Source organism: Artemia franciscana, unplaced genomic scaffold, assembly GCF_032884065.1.
Source record: "Artemia franciscana unplaced genomic scaffold, ASM3288406v1 PGA_scaffold_212, whole genome shotgun sequence".
Classification (NCBI taxonomy): domain Eukaryota; kingdom Metazoa; phylum Arthropoda; class Branchiopoda; order Anostraca; family Artemiidae; genus Artemia; species Artemia franciscana.
In genome coordinates this window covers 27745-53203 of record NW_027062646.1, presented here as the reverse complement: position 1 = coordinate 53203, position 25459 = coordinate 27745, and the positions used below count along the sequence as shown (strand labels likewise).

At 34.8% G+C, this 25459-nt stretch overlaps 1 protein-coding gene across 4 annotated transcripts in view; it reads right to left on the bottom strand.

Moving 5' to 3' along the window:
- Window positions 1–25459, bottom strand: part of LOC136041407 (uncharacterized) — a 51356-nt gene that overhangs the window by 5057 nt on the left and 20840 nt on the right. Inside the window, exons 5-6 of one of the 4 annotated variants that reach the window (XM_065726062.1) lie at window positions 24480–24593; window positions 7619–7956 (exon numbers count right to left, since the gene is read on the bottom strand). In XM_065726062.1, the coding sequence (XP_065582134.1) occupies window positions 7922–7956; window positions 24480–24593 (149 nt within the window). In that variant the 3' untranslated portion in view covers window positions 7619–7921. Of the gene's footprint in view, window positions 1–7618; window positions 7957–8071; window positions 8613–20110; window positions 20465–24479; window positions 24594–25459 lie in introns of those variants that run through there. The other 3 variants (XM_065726060.1, XM_065726059.1, XM_065726061.1) reach the window with 3 other exon arrangements.

Below are 25459 nucleotides of genomic sequence, written 5' to 3'. Positions count from 1 at the left end.
CTTGAATTTTTGGTTATTTTGATTTCAAAACTGAATTTTGTTGTCTTTGAGGCAGGACAAAAACAATCAAATCTTTGTTGCTAATAATTGAATAAAACTTAAAAAGGTTTTTCACTTTCCTTTCAAATTATTTTGCACTGCTTCCCTCTTTCCGAATTACATATCCAAAGAAATTATTTTAGGCTGCATCCCTCTTTATTGATTCCATAACCAAAGAAAAATAAGGCAAAATTTGTCTGTCCTGTGCTTAAGTTTAATAACTGCACTTTTAAATTTGAATTTCTTAATTTGTTTTTTTCTTGGGAGGAATCCTATAAATGTTTGTCCTCCCGAAGAGCTGATTACAAAATAGTAACATTTTTCATATTTGGAAGGGGTGAAACAAATTAAGATACTGAATTTCTTCAAGAGGTTTTCTAATGTTCTATTTCTTCCAATCTTTACCACTCTACTTTATAATAAACGTATATATTCAGTTTTGCAATTCTATCATATCCGTACGAAGTTTTGGATGTGGAAAATGGTGAAATATGTTTTTATCCCTGGTAAAAACATGGGGGGTAATAATGGTGAAATCTGTGATACAATGCCATATATTGGAAAGTAAAGAGAGCGAAAAACTCTGATTGAGCTGTTGGATGGGCTGATGTGCTGTGTGTGCTGTGCTGTGTGCTGATGTGTGTGTTGATGTGCTGCTTTAATTGCTTTAGGAATTGTTGAGTTTACAAAAAAGAACTCAACAATTCCTGTAAATATTAGACTCCGGCACAGAACATCTGAAATAGTGTCGTAATTTCTGACTTTACTAATAATAAGGTCAAACTACCAAAAATTAAAAAAATAAATACTGAGCTGCTTCTCAACTAAAGGCTGGAGGGTTGCACCAAATTACTACTCTATACTCTCTTCTTGGAAATTGTGCTTTAATTTCTTTGGTTTGTTTTTTTGTGGAGTCAATTGTACGTGTTTTAGCCAATTACTCTTCAACGCTTAAGCCAGAAAGGAAAGCCGAATAGCACCACTTTTTTTTATCATTATTGTGTTTACCTATGGTTTCTCTGTCATATTTTATTCCGTAATAATTTTGAGCCACTTATATTTCAAACCACTAAAATTTTATAAAATTTCGTCACTAAAAAGAACTCAAAATCTTTCCGACTTTTGTATGAAATTTTGGGAAAGAAAAAGAACAAGAGTTTTTGAAAAGCAACATTCTGTACAAGAAAACTCACTCAATGTTCTTTATGGCCTACACTATACTGAAAACGAAGCACACTTTTAAGAGTATAAGATTTTAAACATCAAATTTGCAATAAAATAACTTTAACAAAAAATAAATTTTTAAAAATCAACTTTTCTATCAAAAAGTTTGTGGTAACAAACTGTAAGGAGAGACTCGCCCCAATAGTTACCAAAACTCTAAAAAAAGGAATTTTGGGTTTGATAACAATAGATGCATAAGAAGATTTGGTTTTTATCCTGATTCCAAAGACATAAGTTTCACTAAGTTTAATGTTACTCAAAAAGCTACGAGTCTGAGAAAATTTAAGTGATTTTCGAATAAGGAAGAAAATCCCCCGAAGTTTCAAGGAATATTAATGAAAATCACACTATCACATTCAGTGTATCAGAGAATCCTATTATAGAAGTTTCAAGCTCGCATCTGCAAAAATGTGGAATTTGTTTTTTTTTGTCGGAAGAAAGGTCACGCTTTTATTTGTTTTATTTTTAGCTTGCTTGTTTGTGTCTTTTCCCAGGGGCGATCATATCAATCTATGGTCCTATAAGGTCGGGAGAGGGGTCTTTCGAACAGAAATTAAGACTTCTAGTACTATTTTTAATTGACCAAAAAGATTGAAAGGCATCTAGCCCTCCTCCTATGCCCCCTTTTCCCCCTAAATCATCTGATCAAAGGAGTGAGATAATCGTTTTGCTCAGCAAATCTCAAGGTCCAATTATTATGCCTCAGAGGATAATACCATTCTCCAAATTTCCTAGGGGAAAGACTATAAGTGATTAAATTTGCTCATTGTTTTACATATAGCATTTGTTATTGGGATGTATGCAAACCCCTTTGGGGAGGATGAATTTTCTACAGACGGGAGGATTTGCCACTGGACGAATTTTTCATGGGAAGGAAAGTTTCCGGAACGGACTTTCCAGGGGAAGTTTTACACGGGGAAAATTTGCCAGAAGTCCTATTCGAGATTATTTTTATTTGTCTTACTTTTTCTTTGGCAGCTGAATTTTTAGACATGTTCCCGTGTAATTTCCTGGGTCAAATTTTCAGCGGGATCGAAATTGTCTGGGAGATTTTTCCATGGGGGGAGAGTGATTTTACACGATACAAATTCTTTAAAGGGAATTATCCATGGGAGGAAATTTCCATTGGGGGCGAGAGGGGTTTCTGCGATTTTTTTTTACGGATATTAATTTTAAAAAAATCTTTTTTTTCAAATGAAAATAGGCTTAGGAGAATTTCCTAGGTAGAATGGAATTTTTCGGGTGGAAATTATCATCGAGGATGGCATTTTCTGGAAGGAGTTTACGCAGGAACAACTTTCCAAGGAGGAATTTATCGTAGTGGTGGGAATTTCCCATAGAAGTGTAGAAAAACTATTTGTTTTCAGTTTAAAAATACCAGTTAAAAAATCAGTTAGAAATTTAAACTGGAAATAAGGGACAACATTAAAACTTAAAACAAACAGAATTTATTCTTGATGAGGGTGGCTACCTCTAAACCTTAATCTTTACGCTAAGGTTTAACCAAAGCTTGAACGATCTTTATGAACGACTCTTGAAACACAAAAGCCACTTAATTAGAATAAGAAACTATTTTAATGTATTAAAAACTTAGCGTGAAGAGCAAGGGAGTGAAGAGGGGGCATCCCCCTCATATACACAACAATCTTCGTTTTCAGTTTTATTATTGCCTCTTATTTTCAGTTGAAATATTTGCTTTTTATTTAATCAAACAGTTCGTGGTAACAAACTGTAGTAAGGAGCGACCCGGCTCAATAGTAACCAAAACTCTAAAAAACGGGATTTTAATACCAATAGTTACATCAAAGAATTGTATTTTTATGCTGATTTTAAATATATAAGTTTGATCAACTTTAGTCTTACCTATTGAAAGTTACGAGCCTGAGAAAATTTGCCTTATTTTAGAAAATAGGGGGAAATACCCCTTAAAAGTAATTGGATCTTAACGAAAATCACACCGTCAAATTTAGTGAATCAGAGAACCCTACTGTTTCAAGCTCCTATCGACAAAAATGTGGAATTTTGTAATTTTTGCCAGAAGACAGATCACGGATGCGTGTTTATTTGTTTTTTTTCCCCAGGGGTGATCGTATCAACCCAGTTATCCTACAATGTAGCGAAAGGGCTCATTCTAAAGGAAATGAAAAGTTCTAGTGCCCTTTTCAAGTGACCAAGACAATCAGAGGGCACCTAGGCCCCCACCCACGCTCATTTTTTCCCAAAGTCACCGGATCAAAATTCTGAGATTGCCATTTTGTTCAGCATAGTCGAAAAACTTAATAATTATGTCTTTCGGGACCACATAATCCTCGACAGTCCCTGGGGCAGGGGCGGCAAGTTACAAACTTTGACCATTGTTTACATATAGTAATGGTTATTGGGAAGTGTACAGACGTTTTCAGGGGGACTTTTTCGTGTTGAAGGGGGGGGGAGATTAAATGGGAGGATCTATCCATGGAGGAATTCATCAAGAGGGAAGAGAACTTCCATGAAGAAGCTGCAGGATTTTCGAGCATTATTTAAGAAAAACAATGATAAAATAAATTAAAAAAAAACTTTTCAGCTAGAAGTAAGTAGCTGCATTAAAAACCAAAAAGAACAGAAATTACTACATAAATAATACATAAATACTCATCTCCTCCACAATACTTCGCTCTTCACGTTAAAGTATTTTTAGTAGCTTCAACTATTTATTCTACGGCCTTTGGGATTCAGGGGCCATTCCTAAGGAATTGGGACAAAATTCAAGTCTTAGTGTAAAGAGCGAGGTATTGACTAGGGGGCGAACCCCTTCATATACGTAATAAAGATATACAAATATAGAAGTTCTTTACGTAAGTTAATTCTTATGTTACGTATACTTGTTACTAATAAAAACATTCGTATAATAAATAGAAAGTTCTAGTTGTCTTATTAATTAACCAAAAACTGGAGGGCAACTAGGCCTCCTCCCCCACCCCCTTTTTGTATCAAAATCTTCTGATCAAAATTATGAGAAAGCCGTTTAGCCGAAAAAAATTAATATTCAAATTTCGTTTTAATTATTTATGCGCAGTGAGCCAAAATGAAAACGTGCATCAATTCAAAAACGTTCAGGAATTAAATAAAAAAACATGCTTTTTTTTACTGCAAGTAAGGAGCAACACTAAAACTTCAAACGAACAGAAATTATTCCGTATATGAAAGGGGTTGTCACCTCCTCAACACCTCACTCTTTACGCTAAAGTTTTTTATTGCTTTAAAAAGTAGAGTTGCCAGGAAGAGTCAAACTTTAGCGGAAAGAGCGAGGCGTTGAGGAGGGGACAACCCCTTTCATATTAGGAATAATTTCTGTTCGTTTTAAGTTTTAGTGTCACTCCTTACTTGCAGTTAAAAAAACTTGTTTTTTTCTATTTAATTATTTTAAAGGAACATTTATTTTGTCACTATTTTTAAATTTAATTCCATTTCATTCAAAAGCATGTACGATTAACAAGATTTTTAACTTCCGAATATTTTAACTTTGAAGCATCTGAAAAAATGGGGGACATGATAAACCAGAACGGGCTTTTATATTTCAATAGTGCTTGGCGCAAGTTAATAGTAAATTTATGTGTTTGGAGAAATTTAATATCAGCGTCCAAGCTTTTTTGGGTGGTGATTTTAAATTAAATTAAATAAAAAAACAAGTTTTTTTTAACTGAAAGTAAGGAGCGACATTAAAACTTAAAACGGACAGAAATTACTTCGTATATGAAAGGGACTGCTTCCTCATCAACACCCCGCTCTTTACGCTATTTGACTATTTCTCTCAACCCTTCTTTTTAAAACAGTAAAAAACTTTAGCGCAAAGAGCGGGACGTTGATGAGGTAGCAGTCCCTTTCATATACGAAGTAATTTCTGGTCGTTTTAAGTTTTAATGTCGCTCCTTACTTTCAGTCAAAAAAACTTGATTTTTTTATTTAATCTCTGAATGTTTTTGAATCAATACATATTTTGACTTTGGCTCTCCGCAGAGGAATAATTAAAACGAAATTTGCATATTTTTTTTTTTTTGGCTAAATGACTTTTTCATAATTTTGATCGAATGATTTTGAGAAAAAAAGAGCGGGAGAGGAAGCCGAGTTGCCCCCCGATTTTTTGGTTAATTAAAAAGGCAACTAGAACTTTTAATTTTTTACGAACCTTTTTATTAGTAAAAGATATACGTAGCTTGTGAATTAGCTTGCGTAAAGAACTTTGGTATTCTCATGTTTTCATTACATATATGAGGGGGTTCACCCCCTCGTCAGTACCTCGCTCTTTACACTAAAGCTTAAATTTTGTCCAAATTCATTGATAATGACCCCTGAATCACAAATGCCGTAGAATAAATAGTTGAAATTACTAAAAATACTTTAGAATAAAGAGAGAGGTATTAGGAGGAGGTGAGCCCCTCATATGGGTAAGAATTTCTGTTCGTTTTAAGTTTTAATGCTGCTCCTTACTTCCAGCTGAAAAAAACTTTTTCATATTTATTTTTTCATTGTTTTTTTTTAATAATGCTAGTAAATCCTGCGCTCTCTTCATGGAAATTTTTTTCCCCCATGACAAATTCCTCGATGGAAAGTTCCCCCAGCATATCCCCCTCTTCTCAACTCCTCCCCCAACCAAAAAATCATCCTGAAAACGCCTGTACACTTTCCAATAACCATTACTATTTGTAAGCCCTGGTCAAAGTTTGTAACTTGTAGCCCCTCCCACGGGGACTGTTGGGGAGTAAGTTGTCCCCAAAGACATAGTTATAAGGTTTATCGACTACGCTGAATAGAATGGCTATCGCAGAATTTTGATCCGTCGACTTTAGGAAAATGATAGCGTGGGAGGGGGCCTAGGTGCCCTCCAATTTTTTCGGTCACTTAAAAAGGGCACTAGAACTTTTCATTTCCCTTATAATGAGCCCTCTCGCAACATTTTAGGACAACTGGGTCGATACGATTACCCCTGGGAAAAAAAACAAACAAAAAAAACAAACAAATAAACACACATCCGTGATCTGCCTTCTGGCAAAAAACACAAAATTCCACATTGTTTTAGATAGGAGCTTGAAACTTCTACAGTAGGATTCTCTGATACGCTGAATCTGATGGTGTGATTTTCGTTAACATTCTGTGACTTTTAGGGGGTGTTTCCTCCTATTTTCTAAAATAACGCAAATTTTCTCAGGCTCGTAACTTTTGATGGGTAGGACTAAACTTGATGAAATTTATATATTTAAAATCAACATTAAAATGCAATTCTTTTGATGTAGCTATTGATATCAAAATTCCATTTTTTAGAGTTTTGGTTACTATTGAGTCGGGTCGCTCCTTACTACAGTTCGTTACCACGAACTGTTTGATTTGCGGTCATTCTCTTGCTCATCCCATCTTTTATACCTGTCCGTTCTATGTGCCATCTTCTCAATCCTGGGATTGTTCAAATTTTATTTACTACATCAGTGAGACGAGAGTTCAATCCCGTCACTGCTTTTCATTCTGCCTGAGTCAACTAAAAAGTGTCACTCATTTGAAGTCTTAATAAGAACAGTAGAAACATTTTGATCACCGACTATTTTTTTTTATATCTATTTGTTTAATACCCCCGTACGGTTGGTGTCTCTGGTTCAAGTTGGAATTGATTTTGATTTTTCTAGCTTCGTTTATGGCTGATTTTAATTTCGACTTTTCTAGTTTGGTTTATGACTGGTAGTCACTGAAGAGTGGCTGCCCACCTTTTTCCCTTTTAGTGATTTTTTTATTTCTGTTTTTTTTTCTGTATTTCCAGCCACAGAGCCTTGCGAGGTATATGATGGTATATGTGTTTTATGTTTATTGTTGTTTGTTTTATCCTATATTTGCATATGAATCCATTTAAGTGGGATGGACCTCGATTATTGCCACCAGTATATCTATTAGAATAGATTGCTGGGGCTCATCTAAGCTTGATGGAAGGTAAAACCATTGGGGTTCGATCTGTTCTTTTAAGGGGCATGGGACAAATCCAGCTTCTGAGGAAGAAAAGGGAGTTACTTGAATCCTAGTTTTTATCATTTCTACCAAATAACAAACTGTTGGACCAAGTGTAGCCCGATTAAAATAAGAATCGCTCATATATATTGTGGGAGCAGAAATCTGGTTTAAAGTCATCATAAACTGTGGTCTGCGATCAACGCTGCTGAGAGCCGAGAGTGGGTCCTGGGATGAATTTTTTCGCCCAACTGTCCTACCGACTTTCTTTTTGAATACGATATTAGTGCAAATAAACATGAGGGCGAAAAGTAAAATAGAGATTACTACCCTACACTTCCTAGTTAAAAAGTATACCTGTTTTCCGTTGGTTTATTTTTGTGACGTAATCCTGTGTGCCAATTACATTGTTTTGATATACGATTTTAAGCTGGTAATAAAAAGTAAAGAATCAGTAAAGAGCTATAGCTGATTATGTCAAAAAACTTTTTACATATGTCCCTCTCTGTTCCTCTGTCACATCAATCTGATCCTCTATAGTGGCTGATTATAGCAGTGTGTCTGGGTATTGGAAACCGAATGCTGCATGCATCCTTCCACCAGCCCTCTCCTGTGGTTGAATACTGGGGTTATATGCTTAAGTTTATTCACTCAAACGTTTTGACAATATATCGCTTTTGGTTTGTAGTTTTCAACTCGGCGCAAAACAAGAAACCATGGGGAATTCTGAAATAACAATGCTTTAGTTATAAATTATAAAAGAAAATTTAACTCGTTGCTTAGAATTTCCTTGGGACTCCTTGCAACTTGGGATTCAAGGTTTTACTCCCTGAACCACTTTTTAAATCTATGATATTTAAATTTTTGATATTAAATTTTGATATTAAATTTATGATACTAAATTTTTTTTCTCTAAATTAATTAAAACTATTGAACAATGTTTTGATTTTTGTACGCTCTTTAAAGACAACAATATTTTTTTTAGTCAGTTATTTTTATTTATAGGAGAAAATTGGCAACGTTTCAAGAAAAACAGAATGAGAAATGACTGTCTGGACAGAAATTTGATCGTAAGAAACATTTTTCAGACATCAGGAACAAGTTTCTGTGCCCTGTCTAAGAAATGGTCGATGGTAAAGAAGTAGCATTCTAAACATAGGTTGGATTGTATGCAACATATTGAAAAGAAAGGGTTAAACTCTGCAAGGCTTTCCAAAGGAACAGCTGGTCGTATTGAAATGGACAGCTGAACAGAGATTAGATCATATGCACCATCGTGCAAGCAACGGGCGAAACTCTCCACGGCTTGCCTAAGAAACGGTCGGTGGGATTCTCGTCCGTTGTATGCATGCTGAATATCTTCGAATGATCAATAATAGCACCTACCGAAATATTTAAATCAGTTTCTCTATGAAGAAGAAAAAGTGTAAAATTAAAAGGTTAGAACATTTGAAAAGATGGGGAGCTTAGACCTAGACACCTGCACAGGGGCAGACCTGAGGGTATGGATCCCTGAAAAAGCTGAGATGTTTACAGAGAAATATAGGAGATGTTTAGTCTCTTTGCTTTCCATCGCTTAGTCCGTTAACCATTTTGCTTCAAGTCAAAATACCTAATATTCTGGTCTGAGCGTCGATTAAAAAGAAAAACCCACGAAGCTAGAAAAGAATACCAAAAAAGTAAATGTTAATTCAAAAACTGAAAAGGAACAAAATTTACTATATATGAAAGGGGTATCAATCCCAAGGGCCACCTATGCTTATAGCATAGTAAAAGTAATATTGGCAGCCGTTTGAAATTCGATGTGACCCCTTGTTATACAACTCTTTTCATAAGTGGCTTTTGTAAGAAATTTATAGTACAGGAGAACCTATACTATTTAACCAGGCACTGAAAAGGAACACCAGGCGCTGAAAAAGCTGAAAAGGAACAGAAATCACAAAATATGAAAGGGGTATCAATCCCATGGGCCCTCTGATTATAGTATAGTAAAAGTAATAGTTTAGTAAAAATTGTAGACCAAAAGTCTAATATTTCATATTGGCAGCCGTTTGAAATTCGATGAGACCCCCTGCAGTACAATTCTTTTCATATATGCCTTCTGTAAGAAATTTAAAGTACAGGACAACCTATACTATTTAACGAGGCAAAGAAGAAGAAAACTTCAAGCAATATTTTTAACCTCAAACTCAAATTCAACCTAAAAACTCAAATTTATGGGAGAGCTAGAAATGCATTCTTTCTGGATTCTATAGCATATGTTTCTTAGTCAGGGAGTAAAAGAACCATTTATATAATAATTTCTTTGAGGGAACCTCCTCCTTTATCATAGGTTTCCTAAACTACTACAGTAAATTTAATTTTCCCTTCAAATAATACAAACACAATTTTCAACTTAGGCAGCTTAAAAACATCAGTTTTCAGCTTAAATTTTGCAGGACAGCGCTTCGTTTGAAAGAGCTTAGGGTGTTAAGGTGAAAACTTTCTAAAGATTTTTAAGGGGATATCGGACAGAAGCTAAACGCAATACATGAAGGATGGCTGTCAAAAGGGTGTATCAGTAACATCCTAGAAACAGCTGTGGGTATTAAGTTGAAACTTTCATGGCGTGTTGAAGGAGATTTTGAAGGGTCAATGGAGGGCAGCCAGTCTCTTCCTTGCCCATTTAGATTTCCTATTTAATAGATAAAAGAAACTTCGAAAAGGTATTTCATTCAAGATAGACAAAAGGTTTAACACTTATACTACCAGGGATGTCAAGCCCTACAGAGCCACCATAACAAGAATTGTAAGTTATGCAACTTGTCCATTTTTTACATGCAGGATTCTATCATTGGGAAAAGTGGGAGTGTTTGATCCTAAGTATGTCAGATAGCCTAAGGGTATTGATATGGAATTTCACGGAATCTGAACCTTGAAATGAAAGAAATACCCTGAGCCTTGGCTATCCTACTTTTAACATCTTTACTGCTTTCACCGTATTTACCAATACTACTATTAAGGAAGGTTAAGTTGTCCACCTGATCAATCTTTTTGTTACCGAGCGTCACATTTTAATCTTAACATATTCCTATCCTTAGTGACTTAGTCTTCTTAACATTAATTTTTGAAGCCTATTATAGCACCATGAACTCGTAAAATCTCAAAAGTTCATTCATTTCGCTCAAACTTTCATCTTGGATGCTTGAATCATCCGCATAATCTAAGTCAAGGAGATTGTTCCCTCCTCATTTGATTTCGTTGTCTACCATGGCCTTTCCTGTGCTCCTCAAGACAAAGTCCATCAAAATGATCCATATAAAGGAGGATAGAACACAGACTTGCTTAAATCCTGATTTAATACAAAACCATCTGCTAACCTCATTTCCTACCTTAACCGCAGCAGTATTATTCTCGTACATAGCACTAATCACTTTAATATATTAGTCTGGTATACCAAATAAGGATAAAATTTTTGCTAAAGCTCTTTTACAAACAGAATTGAACGCTTGCTCATAATCTAAAAAACTTTGGACCAAAGGTGTCTGACACCAAAGGCACTTCTCAATTTTTAACCTAAGATTAAATATGGTCAACACATTTCTACCTTTTCTAAAATCACACTGTACTTCTCTTAAAGCTTGGTTTACAGCATCTCTCAGTCTAAAAAGTATCATATTACTAAGTAATTTGCTACCTACAAATTCCAAACTAATGCCACGATAAGCAATAAACTCACTCTTATCACCTTTCTTATACAGTGGTTCAATTAAGGTTTTCCTAAAATCTTCAAGTGCTTCTCCTTTTTCAAAAATCATGTTCGTAATCTCCTGTAACTTATTTCTAACCTCAGAGCCACCACATTTAAGAAACTCATTTACCACACTAGCAAACAGTTCGTGGTAACGAACTGCAGTAAGGAGCGACCCGGCTCAATAGTAACCAAACTCTAAAAAACGGAATTTTGATACCAATAGTTACATCAAAAGAATCACATTTTAATGCTGATTTTATATATATAAGTTTCATCAAGTTTATACTTACTAATCAAAAGTTACGAGCCTGAGAAAATTTGCCTTATTTTGGAAAATAGGGAGAAACACCCCCTAAAAGTCAAAGAATCTTCACGAAAATCACACCATCAAATTAAGCGTATTCGAGAACTCTGCTGTAGAAGTTTCAAGCTCCTGTAGAATTTTGTATTTATTTGCACGAATAAAGATCACGGATGCGTGTTTATTTGTTTTTTTTGTGTGTTTTTTTTCCAGGGGTGGTCGTATCGACCAAATGGTACTAAAATGTCACGAGAGGGCTCATTCTAATGGAAATTAAAAGTTCTAGAGCTCTTTTTAAGTTACCAAAAAATTGGAGGGCACCTAAGACCCCTCTCACACTAATTTTTCCCAAAATCACCGGATTAAAACTCTGAGATAGCCATTTCATTCAGCATAGTAAAAAAATCTAATAAGTATGTCTTTGGGGACGACTTGATCCCCCCCAGTCCCCGTCGGAGGCACAGCAAGTTACAAATTTTGACCAGTGTTTACATATAGTGATGGTTATTGGGAAATGCACAGACTTTTTCACGGGGCGTTTTTGGTTAGGGGGGGGCCTTAGGAGAGGGGTTACGTGGGAGATATTTCTTTTGGAGGAATTTGTCATGGGGGAAGAGAATTTCCATGAAAGGGGCAAAGGATTTTCTAGCATATTTAAAAAAAAACACAAGTTTTTTCAACTGAAAGTAAGGAGCAGCATTACAACATAAAACGAACAGAAGTTATTACGTATATAGGGTTCACCTCCTCCTAATACCTCGCTCTGTACGCTAAAGTATTTTTTATAATTTTAACTATTTATTCTACGGCCTTTGTGATTCAGGGGTAATTCTTAAGGAATTGGGACAAAATTTAAGCTTTAGTGTAAAGAGGGTGGCATCGACGAGGAGGCAAACTCCCTCATATACTTAATAAAACATGCGAATATGGAAGTTCGTTACGTAAGCTAATTCGTAAGTTATGCATATACTGATAAAAACGTTCGTAAAAAATTAAAATTTCTAGTTGCCTTTTTAAGTAACCAAAAAATTGGAGGGCAGCTAGGCCTCCATCCCCGCTTCTTTTTTTGTCAAAATCGTCTGATCAAAACTATGAGAAAGCCATTTAGCTAAAAAAAAAATTATTATGCAAATCCCTTTTAAATTACTCATGTGCGGAAAGCCAAAATCAAAACATGTATTAATTCAAAAACGTTCAGAAATTAAATAAAAAATTAGTTTTTTTAACTGAAAGTAAGGAGCGACATTAAAACTTAAAACGAACAGAAATTACTCCGTATATGAAAGGGGCTGTTCCCTCCTCAACGCCCACTCTTTACACTAAAGTTTTTTACTGTTTTAAAAAGTAGAGTTGCCAGGAAGAGTCAAACTTTAGCGTAAAGAGCGGGGCGCTGCGCCTAAACAAGATTTGGCAGCTTCTTTATTCATCGTGAGCCCTACTCCATGTCTATATTCTCCATCCTTCCTACCAGAGTAAACAAAATCCATATCACCTAATTTCATGCTTCCTACACTTGGGATATGAGTTTGTGAAACTTCTAATAAGTCTAGTTCGAATTGTCTTAACTCGTCCGTCAAAATGTCGATACGATAGTCAATTTTTAGTCATTTTTTCATCAATTTTCAATTTCATTAGATCATTGAAACTATTTTGGCCTAAGGGAAAGCAATGATCCCGGATACCAGTGCAAGACGGGGATCAACGTATCTTCTCAATTCCACACTGAAACGCTTAAGCCGGCTTAGAACCGGATAGCATGAAGTCCCTTGGACCTCCGACTCATTATATATTCATGCCTACAAATAGTATGCTATTACGGGGAGGCAGCCCATAGTGGATAATTTAGCTAGGAAGAGGTTTTTCAGCCTGAAAACACCCGTCAAAACAAACCAAGTCTAGAAGAATTATCCACTATTCAGAATCCCGTGCGAATGCTGCGTCGTTTACTAGGCTATAATTTCCTCAAGGGGCACCACTCCTCAAGTGGGAATAGAGTTGACCGCAAGGTCCCGAGTCTTACAAGTAGCTTGAAGGGGTCAAGGCAGCCCTTTGCAGAAGCCGTTGTAATCTTATGCCCTGTCGAAGTTGTCCTCCTATAGAGAATCCTCCCACGATGGAGTTCTGCGTCACCATGCAATTTAACCCTTAACTGGGAGAAGGTTTGTAGCTCATGGGACGTGTGGACACGCCTGCCTATTTAGTATACATTTGAGGAGCCTTTTTCCTCCTCCGCCTGTATTTATGGCCCCGGGCGATGATTCCCGGTTTCTATTATGGACTCCCAGGGACAAGCACCTCCTTGGTCCCTGCCTAAAAAGCAGTAGAGTCATTAAGCTTTTTTTATGATAAGATTTTTGGGGGGTAAATATCTTAAATTACATTTCTAAGGACCTTATGTGATGAATTTCTTTACATTATGTGGTGGAGGTGGTGGTTAGAAACCTGTACATAATGACACTATTTTGATTATTCCATATAATAAAACCATTAAATCAAAGGTATAACCACTGCTAAGTGAATTGATCGGTTCGAAATAACTGAGCAATTCGTGAGCTGAGTTCAGGGTAACGATACCAGACATCAAAAGAATCGTATTTTATTGCTGATTTTAAATAGATATATGTTTCATCAAGTTTAGTCTTACCCATCAAAAGTTACGAGCCTGAGAAAATTTGCCTTATTTTAGAAAATAGAGGGAAACAATGCCATAGAATCTTAAGAAAAATCATACCGTCAGATTCAGCGTATCAGAGAACCTATCTGTAGAAGTTTCAAGCTCCTATCAACAAAAATGTGGAATTTTGTGTTTTTGCCAGAAGACAGATCATGGACGCGTGTTTATTATTATTATGTTTTTTTGTTCCCAGGAGATATTGCATCGACCCAGTTGTGCTAAAATGTGGCGAGAAGGCTTATTCTAATGGAAATTGAAAGTTATAGTGCCCTTTTAAAGTAACGAAACAATTTGAGGGCGCCTAGGCCCCTCCTACGCACATTTTTTCCCAAAGTCACCAAAATCACTAAAACAAAGGATCAAAATTTTGAGGTAGACATTCTGTTCAACTTAGTCGAAAACCTAATAACTACGTCTTTGGGGATGACTCAATCTCCCCAGTCCCAGGGGGGGGGGCTGCAAGTTACAAAACTTTGACCATTGTTTATATATAGTAATTGTTAATTATGACGTTTCAGGGGGAATCTTTAGGAGGAAAATATAGAAGTTTTCAGGGGGAATCTTCCGCGTGGTGGTGGGTTGCAAGGAGGAGGTTACGTGGGAGGATCTTTCTATGGAGGAATTTTTCACGAGAAAAGAGAATTTCCATGAAGGGGGCGCAGGATTCTCTAGCATAATTAAAAAAAACAATGAGAAAATAATTTTTATTCAACTGGAAGTAATGAGTAGTATTAAGACTTAAAACGAACATATATTACGTATATAAAGGGGTTCGTCTCCTCCACAATACCTTGCTATTTACGCTAAAGTATTTTTTAGTAATTTCAACTATTTATTACAAGGCCTCTGTGATTCAGGGGTCATTCTTAAAGATTTGGGACAAAATTCAAGCTTTAGTATAAAGAACGAGATATTGACGAGGGGCTAACCCCCTCATGTACGTAATATAAATACACAAATTAGGTATGTATGTTTATTAGTAACAAAAAGGTTCGTAAAAAATCAAAAAATCTAGTTGCATGTTAAGTAACCGAAAATTGGAGGGCAACTAGGCCTCCTTGGCCACCCCATTTTTTTTTAACAAAATCGTCCGATCTAAACTGTGAGAAAGCCATTTAGCCAAAAAAGAAAAGAAATGCAAATTCCATTTTAATTATTCATATGCGGTGAGCCATTAACAAAACATGCATTATTTAAAGAACGTTCAGAAATCAAATAAAAAAGCAAGTTCTTTTAACTGCAAGTAAGGAGCGACATTAAAACTTAAAACGATCAGAAATCATTCCGTATATAAAAGGAGTTGACCCCTCCTCAACGCCTCGCTCCTTACTTTAAAGTTTTTTATAGTTTTAAAAAGTAAAGTTGTGAGAAAGAAGTAAACTTTAGCGTTAAGACCGGGGCGTTGAGGAGGGGTTAACCCTTTTTATATTCGGAATAATTTCTGTTCGTTTTAAGTTTTAATGTCGCTCCTTTCTTGCAGTTAAAAAAACTTATTTTTTTTTATTTAATGTAACTAAAATTGACAGAGGATGGTGGATTTCTATTATTTTAAGCAATTTTAAGTTACTAGAGCTCTTAGATAAGGACGTAATTCTGCAGAAAGCAAGCTAATTTAGTCAAGAATGATTAGTCTAAGAATAAGCTAATTTAGTCAAAATAATTGTAACAAAAACATCATTATTTTTTCAATTTCATATATTTCATATAAAAGACTATCAACACTAGACGTACCATTTTATTTTATGCCACTGCACAGAAAATCATGTTCAGAATTCAATGTGACTAAGTTCATTCTAAACATTACATTTCTTTTTCTGAGAACATGACTCTATGCTCTTGCGAAATCAGTGGCGTTAATTTAAGAAAAATGGTCAATTTTCTGCTATTGTTATTTTTTTCAATGAAAGCACTAAAAAGCCATTTCAAAAAGCAAATTGATGCCACTGATGTGGCTATAAATCAATTTATTATGTCAGATAGTTCCAAAAGTATCTTGCAGTATAGTTCGGCAGAAAGTATTCGCCTGCCTCCCATGCCTCTTTTTGGCTGAAACAATTGGATCAATAAATCAACAATATATCTTGTTTTCTAATCTACTCTTTTATTTTGTTTCATAGGGTTTGTCAAAATGACTTATGAACAGCCCATCTACGTGATAGATCATAGTTCTCAATAAATTTAATTTAAAATTTTACCAAGACAACCCTAGGTATTTTCTCAGCATGTTTCGTTTAATGGTACTTCTTCCTCTGCTTGGCTTATATTGAATGGTGTCCACAAGGCTCTCTACTTGTATCACATTTGTTTTTAATTTATACTAACGATCCTGTTGATGGTCTTCATCCTACGTGCACCACCCTGTTCTTATTACTGACGACAGTAAATTTTTCATTGCTGCAGTGGACCTGCCATCTGCCAGTTCCGTAGCTCAAAGTCTTCTTGATAAAGTAAAGATTGGTGCTGGTCAAATGGTATGGCTCTTAACAGCCAGAGGAGCACCATTGTACATTGCAGGACCAGTTATCGTATGAGAGACGTACAGGAGACAATCATCCTAACTTATGGGAACAATAGTATACCGCAAGCTACTATGGTGAAATTTCTTGGTCTGTATCTTGACTGTTTTATTTCTTGCAAGCCCCCTATAACTCCCAACTGTTCCCTAATTCACCGGGTTCAATCATTTCTTCCCCCAAATGTTATACTTTCTTTTTATTATGCTTTAATTTTTCCTTACCTTTCTCATTGCTGCTCTGTCTGGGGTAGTACTGACAAATCTCTGTCCCTCTATCTATCTCTGCAAAGGTAGGGTCAAGTCCATTTATTTTTCCCCCTCATTGTTTTTTATTATTTTTAATTATATCTCAATTTATATGTATCTTTTCCCTTATTTTAAATCAGTTCGTAGTAACGAACTGTAGGAAGGAGCGACCCGGCTAAACACTAAACGAAAGTCTAAAAAACGGAATTTTGACACTAATAGATACATCAAAAGAATCAGATTTTTATGTTGATTTTAAATATAAATTTCATCAAATTTAGTCTTACCCATCAAAAGATACAAGCCTGAGAAAATTTGCCTTATTTTGGAGAAAACATTCTCTAAAAGTCATAGAATCCTAACGAAAATCCCACCATCGTATTCAGTGTACCAGAGAACTCCACTGTAGACGTTTCAAGCTCCTATCTATAAAAATATGGAACTTTTTTCGTATTTTTTGCCAGAAGACCGGTCACGAGTGCGTGTTTATTTATTTTTTATTATTTTTTCTTTTCCACAGAGGGATTGTGTCAACCCAGTGGTCCTAAAATGTCGCAAGAGGGCTCATTCTAAGGGAATTAAAAGTTCCAGTGACCTTTTTAAGTAACCTAAGAATTGGAGGGCACCTAGGCCCCCACCCACGCTCATTTTTTTCCCGAAGTCAATGGATCAATATTTTGAGATAGCAATTTTGTTCAGCATAGTCGAAAAACATAATAAATATGTCTTTGGGACGACTTATTCCCCCACAGTCCCCATAGGAGGAGCTGTGAGTTACAAACTTTGACCATTGTTTATATATATGAATGGTGACTGGGAAGTTTACAGACGTTCTCAGGGGGATTTTTTCGCGTTGGGTGGTGGTGGGACGGAGGGAGGGGGTTACGTGAGAGGATCTTTTCATGGAGGAATTTACCATGAGGGAAGAGAATTTCCAGGATTTTCTAACATAATTTAAAAAAACAATGAGAAAATAAATAAAAAAAAGTTTTTTCAACCGGACGTAAGGAGCAGCATTAAAACTTAAAACGAACAGAACATATTACATATATAAGGGGGTTTCTCTCCTCCACAAATGCTTGCTCTTTACACTAAAGTATTTTTAGTAATTTCAATTATTTATATTGACGAGGGAGAAAACCCCCTCATATACGTAATAAGAAATAAAATGGAGAAGTTCGTTAGGTAAGCTAATTCTTTGGTTTCGTATATTTATTAGTAACAAAAACGTGCGTAAAAAAATTTCCAGTCGTGGAACTTTTTTCTAGTAACCGAAAATTGGAGGGCATCTAAGTCTCCTCCCCCGTCCCTTTTTATCAAAATCATCCGATCAAAACTATGAAAAACCCCTTCAGCCAAAAAAAAATTAATATGCAAATTTCATTTTAATTATTCATGTGTGGTGAGCCAAAATCAAAACATGCATTAATTCAAAAACCTTGGTCATAAATTAATAATAAAAAAAAATTAACTGCAAGTAAGGAGCGACATTAAAACTTAAAACAAACAGAAATTATTCTGTATATGAAAGGGGTTGTCCCCTCCTCAACGCCTCGCTCTTTACGCTGAAGTTTTTTATTATTTTGAAAAGTAGGGTTGTGACAAAGAGTCAAACTCTAGCGTAAAGAGCGAGGCGTTGAGGAGGGGACAACCCCTTTCATATACGGAATAATTTCAGTTTTTTTAAGTTTTAATGTCGCTCCTTACTTGCAGTTAAAAAGCTTGTTTTTTTTTTATATTTAATCATTTTCAGAAACCTTCCCTTTCTGTTAAAAGTTCTTGTCTTGTTCTAGTGTTTATTATTGTATGTGCTTTAGTGCTTTATAAAAGTCGTGTTTTATCATTGTATTGTGCGACCCACTGAAAGCCAAGCTTCTTGGGCCAAGTAACCGTTTTACGTTTTTATTTTTTTTTTAATATTAATAAATAATTGATTGATCGATTGAAAGCCTTTTTATATCAGGAATCTTATTTTTTTTATATTTTCAAAGGTAGAGGCTGACGCTCTTTTTAGTGCAATTTCATTTCTGCAGATGAAGTCCTTGTCCATCTTATTTTTTCTTTTTTAAATTGTTTTTTAATTTTAAAATGATTAGTCTAGAGCTTTCTATTACATACTCATTTCTTACCACCCTTTTCGTAAAATAGTTAACTTTCAGTCTGCACATATTCTGCTTGGGTCATATGACTTAATAGTTTCAGAAATTCTGAGTTCAAATCAATTGGAACAATTTGGATTCTTCTCCTTTCATCACCTTAAACAATTATTTCTAACGACAAGCCCCTATTTTTGAATATCACTATATGCTGATTATGAATATACAAAATTACACAATATAGAAAAGAACTTGAGATCTTGGAATAGGCTAAAAGAGCTGGAGAATAGTGTTTATTCAATGAAAATAAACAGAGTTTTGCAACAGAAGCTTGCCTTTCTTTCTTCTTAACTTCTTAGATATGAATGTTTTGTGTCTGACCGAATTACCAAATTGTGACAGTGTTAGGGAATTTGAAATCGACACAGCTTTTTGGATTCATTTCAGGACAATAACACAGTCTTGAAAGAAAAGCAAACGAAATATTTGGCCTATCAAATTAGTCACGCACATAGAATTTATCCTTTTTTAGGAAACGTTAACTCATTCCCCTTTAAGTTTGTATCTATGCCCAAAAACAGGAGAGAATTGCACAAGTACCTTTCCCCAAACTGAAATGAAAAAATAGGTCTAAAAATGTTTCGGCCCCTCTTATCAAAATTGGAACAATTGACCTATGAAAGAAAAGTGGAAAGGAAACTATACAAGACGTTGTATAGCTTTTGAAATATATGAAAGAGGAGTCTGTCCAAAGGGAGCCGTATGTGGTTTGACAAGATTTGACTTGGGTTCATTTAATATTCTATATGTTTTAAAAACCAGTTGTTATGGGCTAGTATTCTTTCTTCAAATAAACTGCCTATCAAACAACTGTTTTCACGTAACAACAATCTCCCGTTAATTAAAAACTAGACTACATTGCAAAAAACATAATTTAATTTAAATGGTTTTATTCAGTTATACTTATTTCGAAAGCCGTGAAATGGTTTAAATGGTTCTATTCATGTTCGTAAACGAACATGAAAACTATGTATTTTTGTGGCAAAATCTAATATTTTCTCAGAAAGAGAAGGGACCTCACAAACTTTTTGGTGGGTAGGGGGTTTTATATGTCTATTCCTCCTGTCATATATGTATGATTCTTTAATATGGTTCATTTGCTTGTCTTTGAAAAAGTCTTATTAGGAAACAAATTTAGTTAATGTTAAGAAAGTTTTTGCGTGGGATAATTTTCTTTGTTATAAGTAAATTTTATATCGCATAAGTGTTTTGAAAAGTGCCACTGCACTATAAACTACAAAATGAATAGAATTACTTGCAAAATAAATTATTAATTTATTAAAAGTAATTGAATATATTCATTCATTAAACTAATGAGGTAGCCAACCATTGCTATTTTTATCAATAGTGACGTCACTATTTTTATTAAGTGACATATGATTTGTACGTGCACTTCTTATTCTGTCCTTGCGCATTCCCAAATGTATGAGAGTCTAATAAAGTTTTGCTTCTGGCTTGTTTCTGGTTTCACATTTCTTTTTTAGCTGTTCTGCTTCATTTTTGATCTTTCGAGTCCCTTTATCTGACAACATCGACTGGATGTGTGTTGCGATACACCATAATTCAGTTATTGCACACGAAGTCCTTCCAATGAGGAGAAAAATAGTGACTAAAAGAAGTGGGATGAATTATTATCGAATATACAAATCTATATCCATTTTCTCAGGTCGTATTACAAGAAGCAAGTGTAAAAACGTAGGCCTAGCAGTTCTTGTTGGTAGCGCTGATTTCTAATTCGTGGCCCTCTAGCTAGAAAGTATAATGAGAGGGGGGCCAGCCTTCCTGTACTTTTGCACGTAATTCTTGCTTACCTTCCCCATATTTCTCAAGGTATCCATTTAGAACTGAGGCAACTCTGGCTGAGCTTACAGAGTCACGCTACTGATCCCCGTTCAAAACCAAATAACTTGCAACACTAGGACTCGAACCCTTGTCTTCACGGACAAAGGGCTTCAAGTGTAGCGTGGTTAGGACGGCTAGGACAACAAGACGGATGAAGGGAAATAAAAATTTATGTATCTTACTTTGTAGTGTCGTTTTTCTTGGTTTTAAGTAGGTAAATAAAAAGAGCAGTATTATATTCTTACCACTATTTAGCTGCACTTTCAATAGAACAAATAGTTTCTTTTTGACAAAAATAAAAGTAATTTGTTGATTGACTAGACTTTTAAATATTTTTGTGATTTTTGCATCAAATTCTGATCAAATTGTTTCATTCACAATTAATTTTAATTCTCAGAAGAATTTCAACTTCAAATTCGTTTATTCAGATTGTATGTAAAAGAGCGAAAAACACGAAAATAGACATCTTCCCGCCAGTAGGCTCTAAGGCCCGAAAACAAGGAAATAGGAAAAAAATGAGCAGTTGAGGCTATTTATTACATGTAATCAGTTCAAATCAGGCAAAAAAGAACTATACAGATACAGTAGGTGCAACCTAAAATATTTGTAATATATATATACATATATATATATATATATATATATATATATATATATATATATATATATATATATATATATATATATATATATGTATCGGCAGCCCAGCGGCGAAGCCAGCAGGCCCTGGCACTCGGCACGCAGCAGGCTTCTATATATGAATTCTCATTGTTGCACCTCTTCTAACAGCAGATAATTTGAGACAATTTGCTGTCTTTTCATACTGAGGTTTTTCAAAGATATTTGCAAGTTTAAAGCAAGCAAGCAAGTTTGTTATTATTAAAGCAAGTTCGGTTTCTAATAACGATATCTACTAAGCTTCTAACTTTTGATTTTTTTTTAACGTTTTTGAATTGTTGTAATCCCTTGCTAAAATATATACAAATATTTTTGCAATTACCAGCCATTGGGCCCCGGTACTCGGCACGCGGTAGGCAACGTCAATGACAACGTCATTACAATACTGAAATGACGTAAAAAAAAAGTTGACGTAAAAAAGAACTATACAGAAGTTCTTACAAAAAAAAACTTCCGTAAAGACCCAATTCAAGTGGGTACTGATTACCAGACGGAATTCTTTTCAATTTTCTTTTTTTTAGTTGAATCAATTTTAAAATAAGAGTTAATTAAATGTTTTTAAATTTAGATAGCAAAAATTTTTTATCTTAATATTTTTTTATTGTTTCTTTTTTAATCCGGCCTCTTTTTCTCTCAGTGGTACCAACAAATTTAAATAACAAAACCATTAATTATATTCATATACTACCTACACTAGCAAAAAACAAAATTGAAATTATTACCATATCGAAAATCCTTAAATTTGAGCATCTAAAACTAAACAAATATGAAAATAAACAAGGGCCCCAGACCAAGCATTTTTATTTTCTTGCATACTTATTACTTTTAAAATAATCCAATAAGAGCTAGCTACAAAACTGATTTTAAAAACACCTTCTTTTTTTTTAAATTGGAAATTGAAAAAAACAAAATAACTCTTGCTAGATATTAAAAAAAAAAAAACCTTTTTGTATATTCATTTAAGAAATTTTGACAAGAGTTGTCCTCCCCCCTATAGCCAGATTAAATGAAAAAAAAGTTTTTTTTTTAAACTAGAAGTAAGGAGCGTTATTAAAACTTAAAACGAACAGAAACTATCCCGTATATAAAAAGGACTGTCCCCTTCTCAACGCCCCACTTTTTACGCTAAAGTTTTTTTATTGTTTGAAAAAGTAGAGTTGTGAGAGAGAGTCAGACTTTGGGGTAAAGAGCGGGGCATTGAGGAGGAGACAGCACTTTCATATATGGAATAATTCCTGTTCGTTTTAAGTTTTAAGGTCGGTCCTTACTTTCAGTTATAAAAACTTGTTTTTATTTAATTTCGAATTAAGTAATGTTTTTAAATTAATGCAGGTTTTAATTTTGTCTCGCCGTACGTGAATAATTAAAACGAAATCAACATAATAATTTTACTTTTTTTGGCTAAATGGCTTTCTTAAAGTTTTGATTGGATAATTTAGAGGAAAAAAGGCGGGGGAGAGGGCCTAGTTGTCCGCCAATTTTTAATTTTGTTTAGGAACGTTTTTATTAGTAACAAACATACAAAACTTACAAATTATATTACGTAACGAACTTTTATATTCGTAAGTTTTAATTACGTGTATGAGGGGGTTCGCCCCCTTGCCAATACCTTGCTCTTTACACTAAAGTTCAAATTTTGTTCCAATTCTTTAAGAATGATTCTTGAATCACAAAGGCCGTTTAATTAAAATTAATAGCTCTTTTGGAATTATTAAGCATACTTTAGCGTAAAGCGCGACGCATTCAGGAGGAGACGAACCCCCCCCCCCCCTAAAAAAATACGTAATAATTTCTATTCGTTTAAGTATTAATGTTGCTCCTTACTTTTAGTTAAAAAACTGGTGTTTTTATTTAATTTCCCATGGTTTTCTAAATAAAACTGAAAAATCCAGCAGCCCTTTCATGGAAAATCTCTTCCCCCATGATAAATTCCTCCGTGGAAAGATTCTATCACGTAACCAATTTTCAATTTAATAATAAGCCAAATCTTCTCAGGCTCGTCTTTATGTTGGCAAATATTTTATTAGCTTTTGCTTCGGATTCATGTCTCTCATTTAAGGTTCATTCTTGATTCTAGTTCAAAAATTCGTTCTTGGTAGAACATCTTCAAATATTTCAAAGCGTTTTGCTTTCAATCATGGGCTTCAACTGGGGGAGGGGTGGGGCAGATTTTAAAAAATACAATTTTTGGGGCATTTTCATTAAAAAAATACAGACTATACCCAAAATATTATAAAAAAATTCTTCATTGATTTTCTTCATAAAGAAAACAAAAAAATAAAAATTCCACACTTTCCCAGACATGAGCTTGAAACCTCTACAGTAGAGTTCTCTGATACGCTGAATCTGATGGTAAGATCTTATTAAGATTCAATGACTTTTAAGAGGTGTTTTCCCCTTTTATCGAAAAATAAGGCAAATTTTCTCAGACTCGTAACTTTTGATGGGTAGGACTAATCTTAATGAAACCTATATATTTAAAATGAACATTAAAATCCGATCCTTTTGATGCATATACTGGTATCAAATTTCCGTTTTTTAGAGTTTCATTGCTGTTGAGCCGGGTCACTCCTTACTACAGTTCGTTACTACGAGCTGTTTGATATCCCGTTGTCTTAAGAAGCAAGTCTTCATGCCGGCAAATATTTTTTAGCTTTTGCTTTGGATTCATTTCTCTCATTTAAGTTAACATTCTTGATTCTAGTTAAAAAAAATTCGTTTCTCTGTTGAACTTCGTCAAAAATTTCAAAGATTTTTGCTTTCAATCATGGGCCTTCAACTGGGGGAGAGGAGGGGCAGATTGCGAAAAATACTGTTTATGGGGTATTTTCATTTAAAAAATGCAAACTATGTCCAAAATATTATAAAAAGCTTTCTTTTCGATTCTTCATTTATTCATTTTTTTAATCCTTCTCCTCCAGCATTTTCGTGAATTACCAACCCTGCTTTCAGCCGGAATTGACCTCACGAAATTGGTGTGTCGTTTCCGGCTGACAAGGTGGGTCGTCGTCTTTCAGAATTTATTTAAAGTAGAGTTATTTTTGTCCTCTTATCTCTAAACAGAACATAGATGTCTCCTTGTCAAAAAAATTCAAAAAACCAACCTGGAAACCATACAAAGAAAGACAATTCCAGTAAATTCCTGTCCTGAATGAACAGCCAAATTGGTAAACACTGCAAGGAGCCAACTGCAAGGACTCCCATTGGAGTCTTAAACCCTAAAATTAGAACAGCGTGTGATATTAAGCAACGCAAGATAAAACAAAAGAGCTGTACAAACAGTGCTTTCTTACAGTTTTTCCAGACCCTGCGTCACCGATTGATTAGAAAGCTTGGGTAAACGTCCATGGGAGTGACTTTTTAGTTAATTGAGAGCACTGAAAATATACTAAAGCTTTGAAAATATAGAAACTCTTAGGAATTGTCCTTAAACTAAAATTCAGATTCGGAAAGATTGACTCAAGCTCTTGACTCAACTCCTACCGTAATTGTAAGGGGTGGTAGAATCAGTATATGTATGTCCCAATTTTTTTTAAAGTTTGATTTAGAGCCTGCTATTCTTGTACCGAAGAGTACAAGAACAGCACATGGGAGCTCATTTTGAAGGTGGACATGTAAGGTGAAATAACACCCAAGTTCTTTTTTGGGAGAATGAGAAGAAGCACAGGCCAGACCCTCCTGCCCCTAATTGCCTGGCTGCCAAATGTATGGCCTTGTAAATAAAATAGAAGTACAGATAAGAATTCCTGAACGCAAGTTTGCGAGGTAGGTTAGTTCCTGGAGATTTCACTCCTGATGTGAATGAATATTCCAAGTGCACGACCAGTCAGTGTTCAGGGAATAGGGGAGGTAAGGGAAAAAATAAAATATCTTTCTCGATCCAAATTGGTGCTGGAGGCCAACCCCTTAGATGCTACTTCTCAAGAAAAGCAGCTCTTTAAAATAGTGAAAAGCTGATGTTGTACTTTCATCATTAAGAAAAAAAAAAACAGAAAAGAAAGTTTTCTTGAAAACTATTAATTATCTAAGATATAATTTTCACAGAAATGAGAATTTCCTTTATTTTCTTCAAAACAAAGGATCT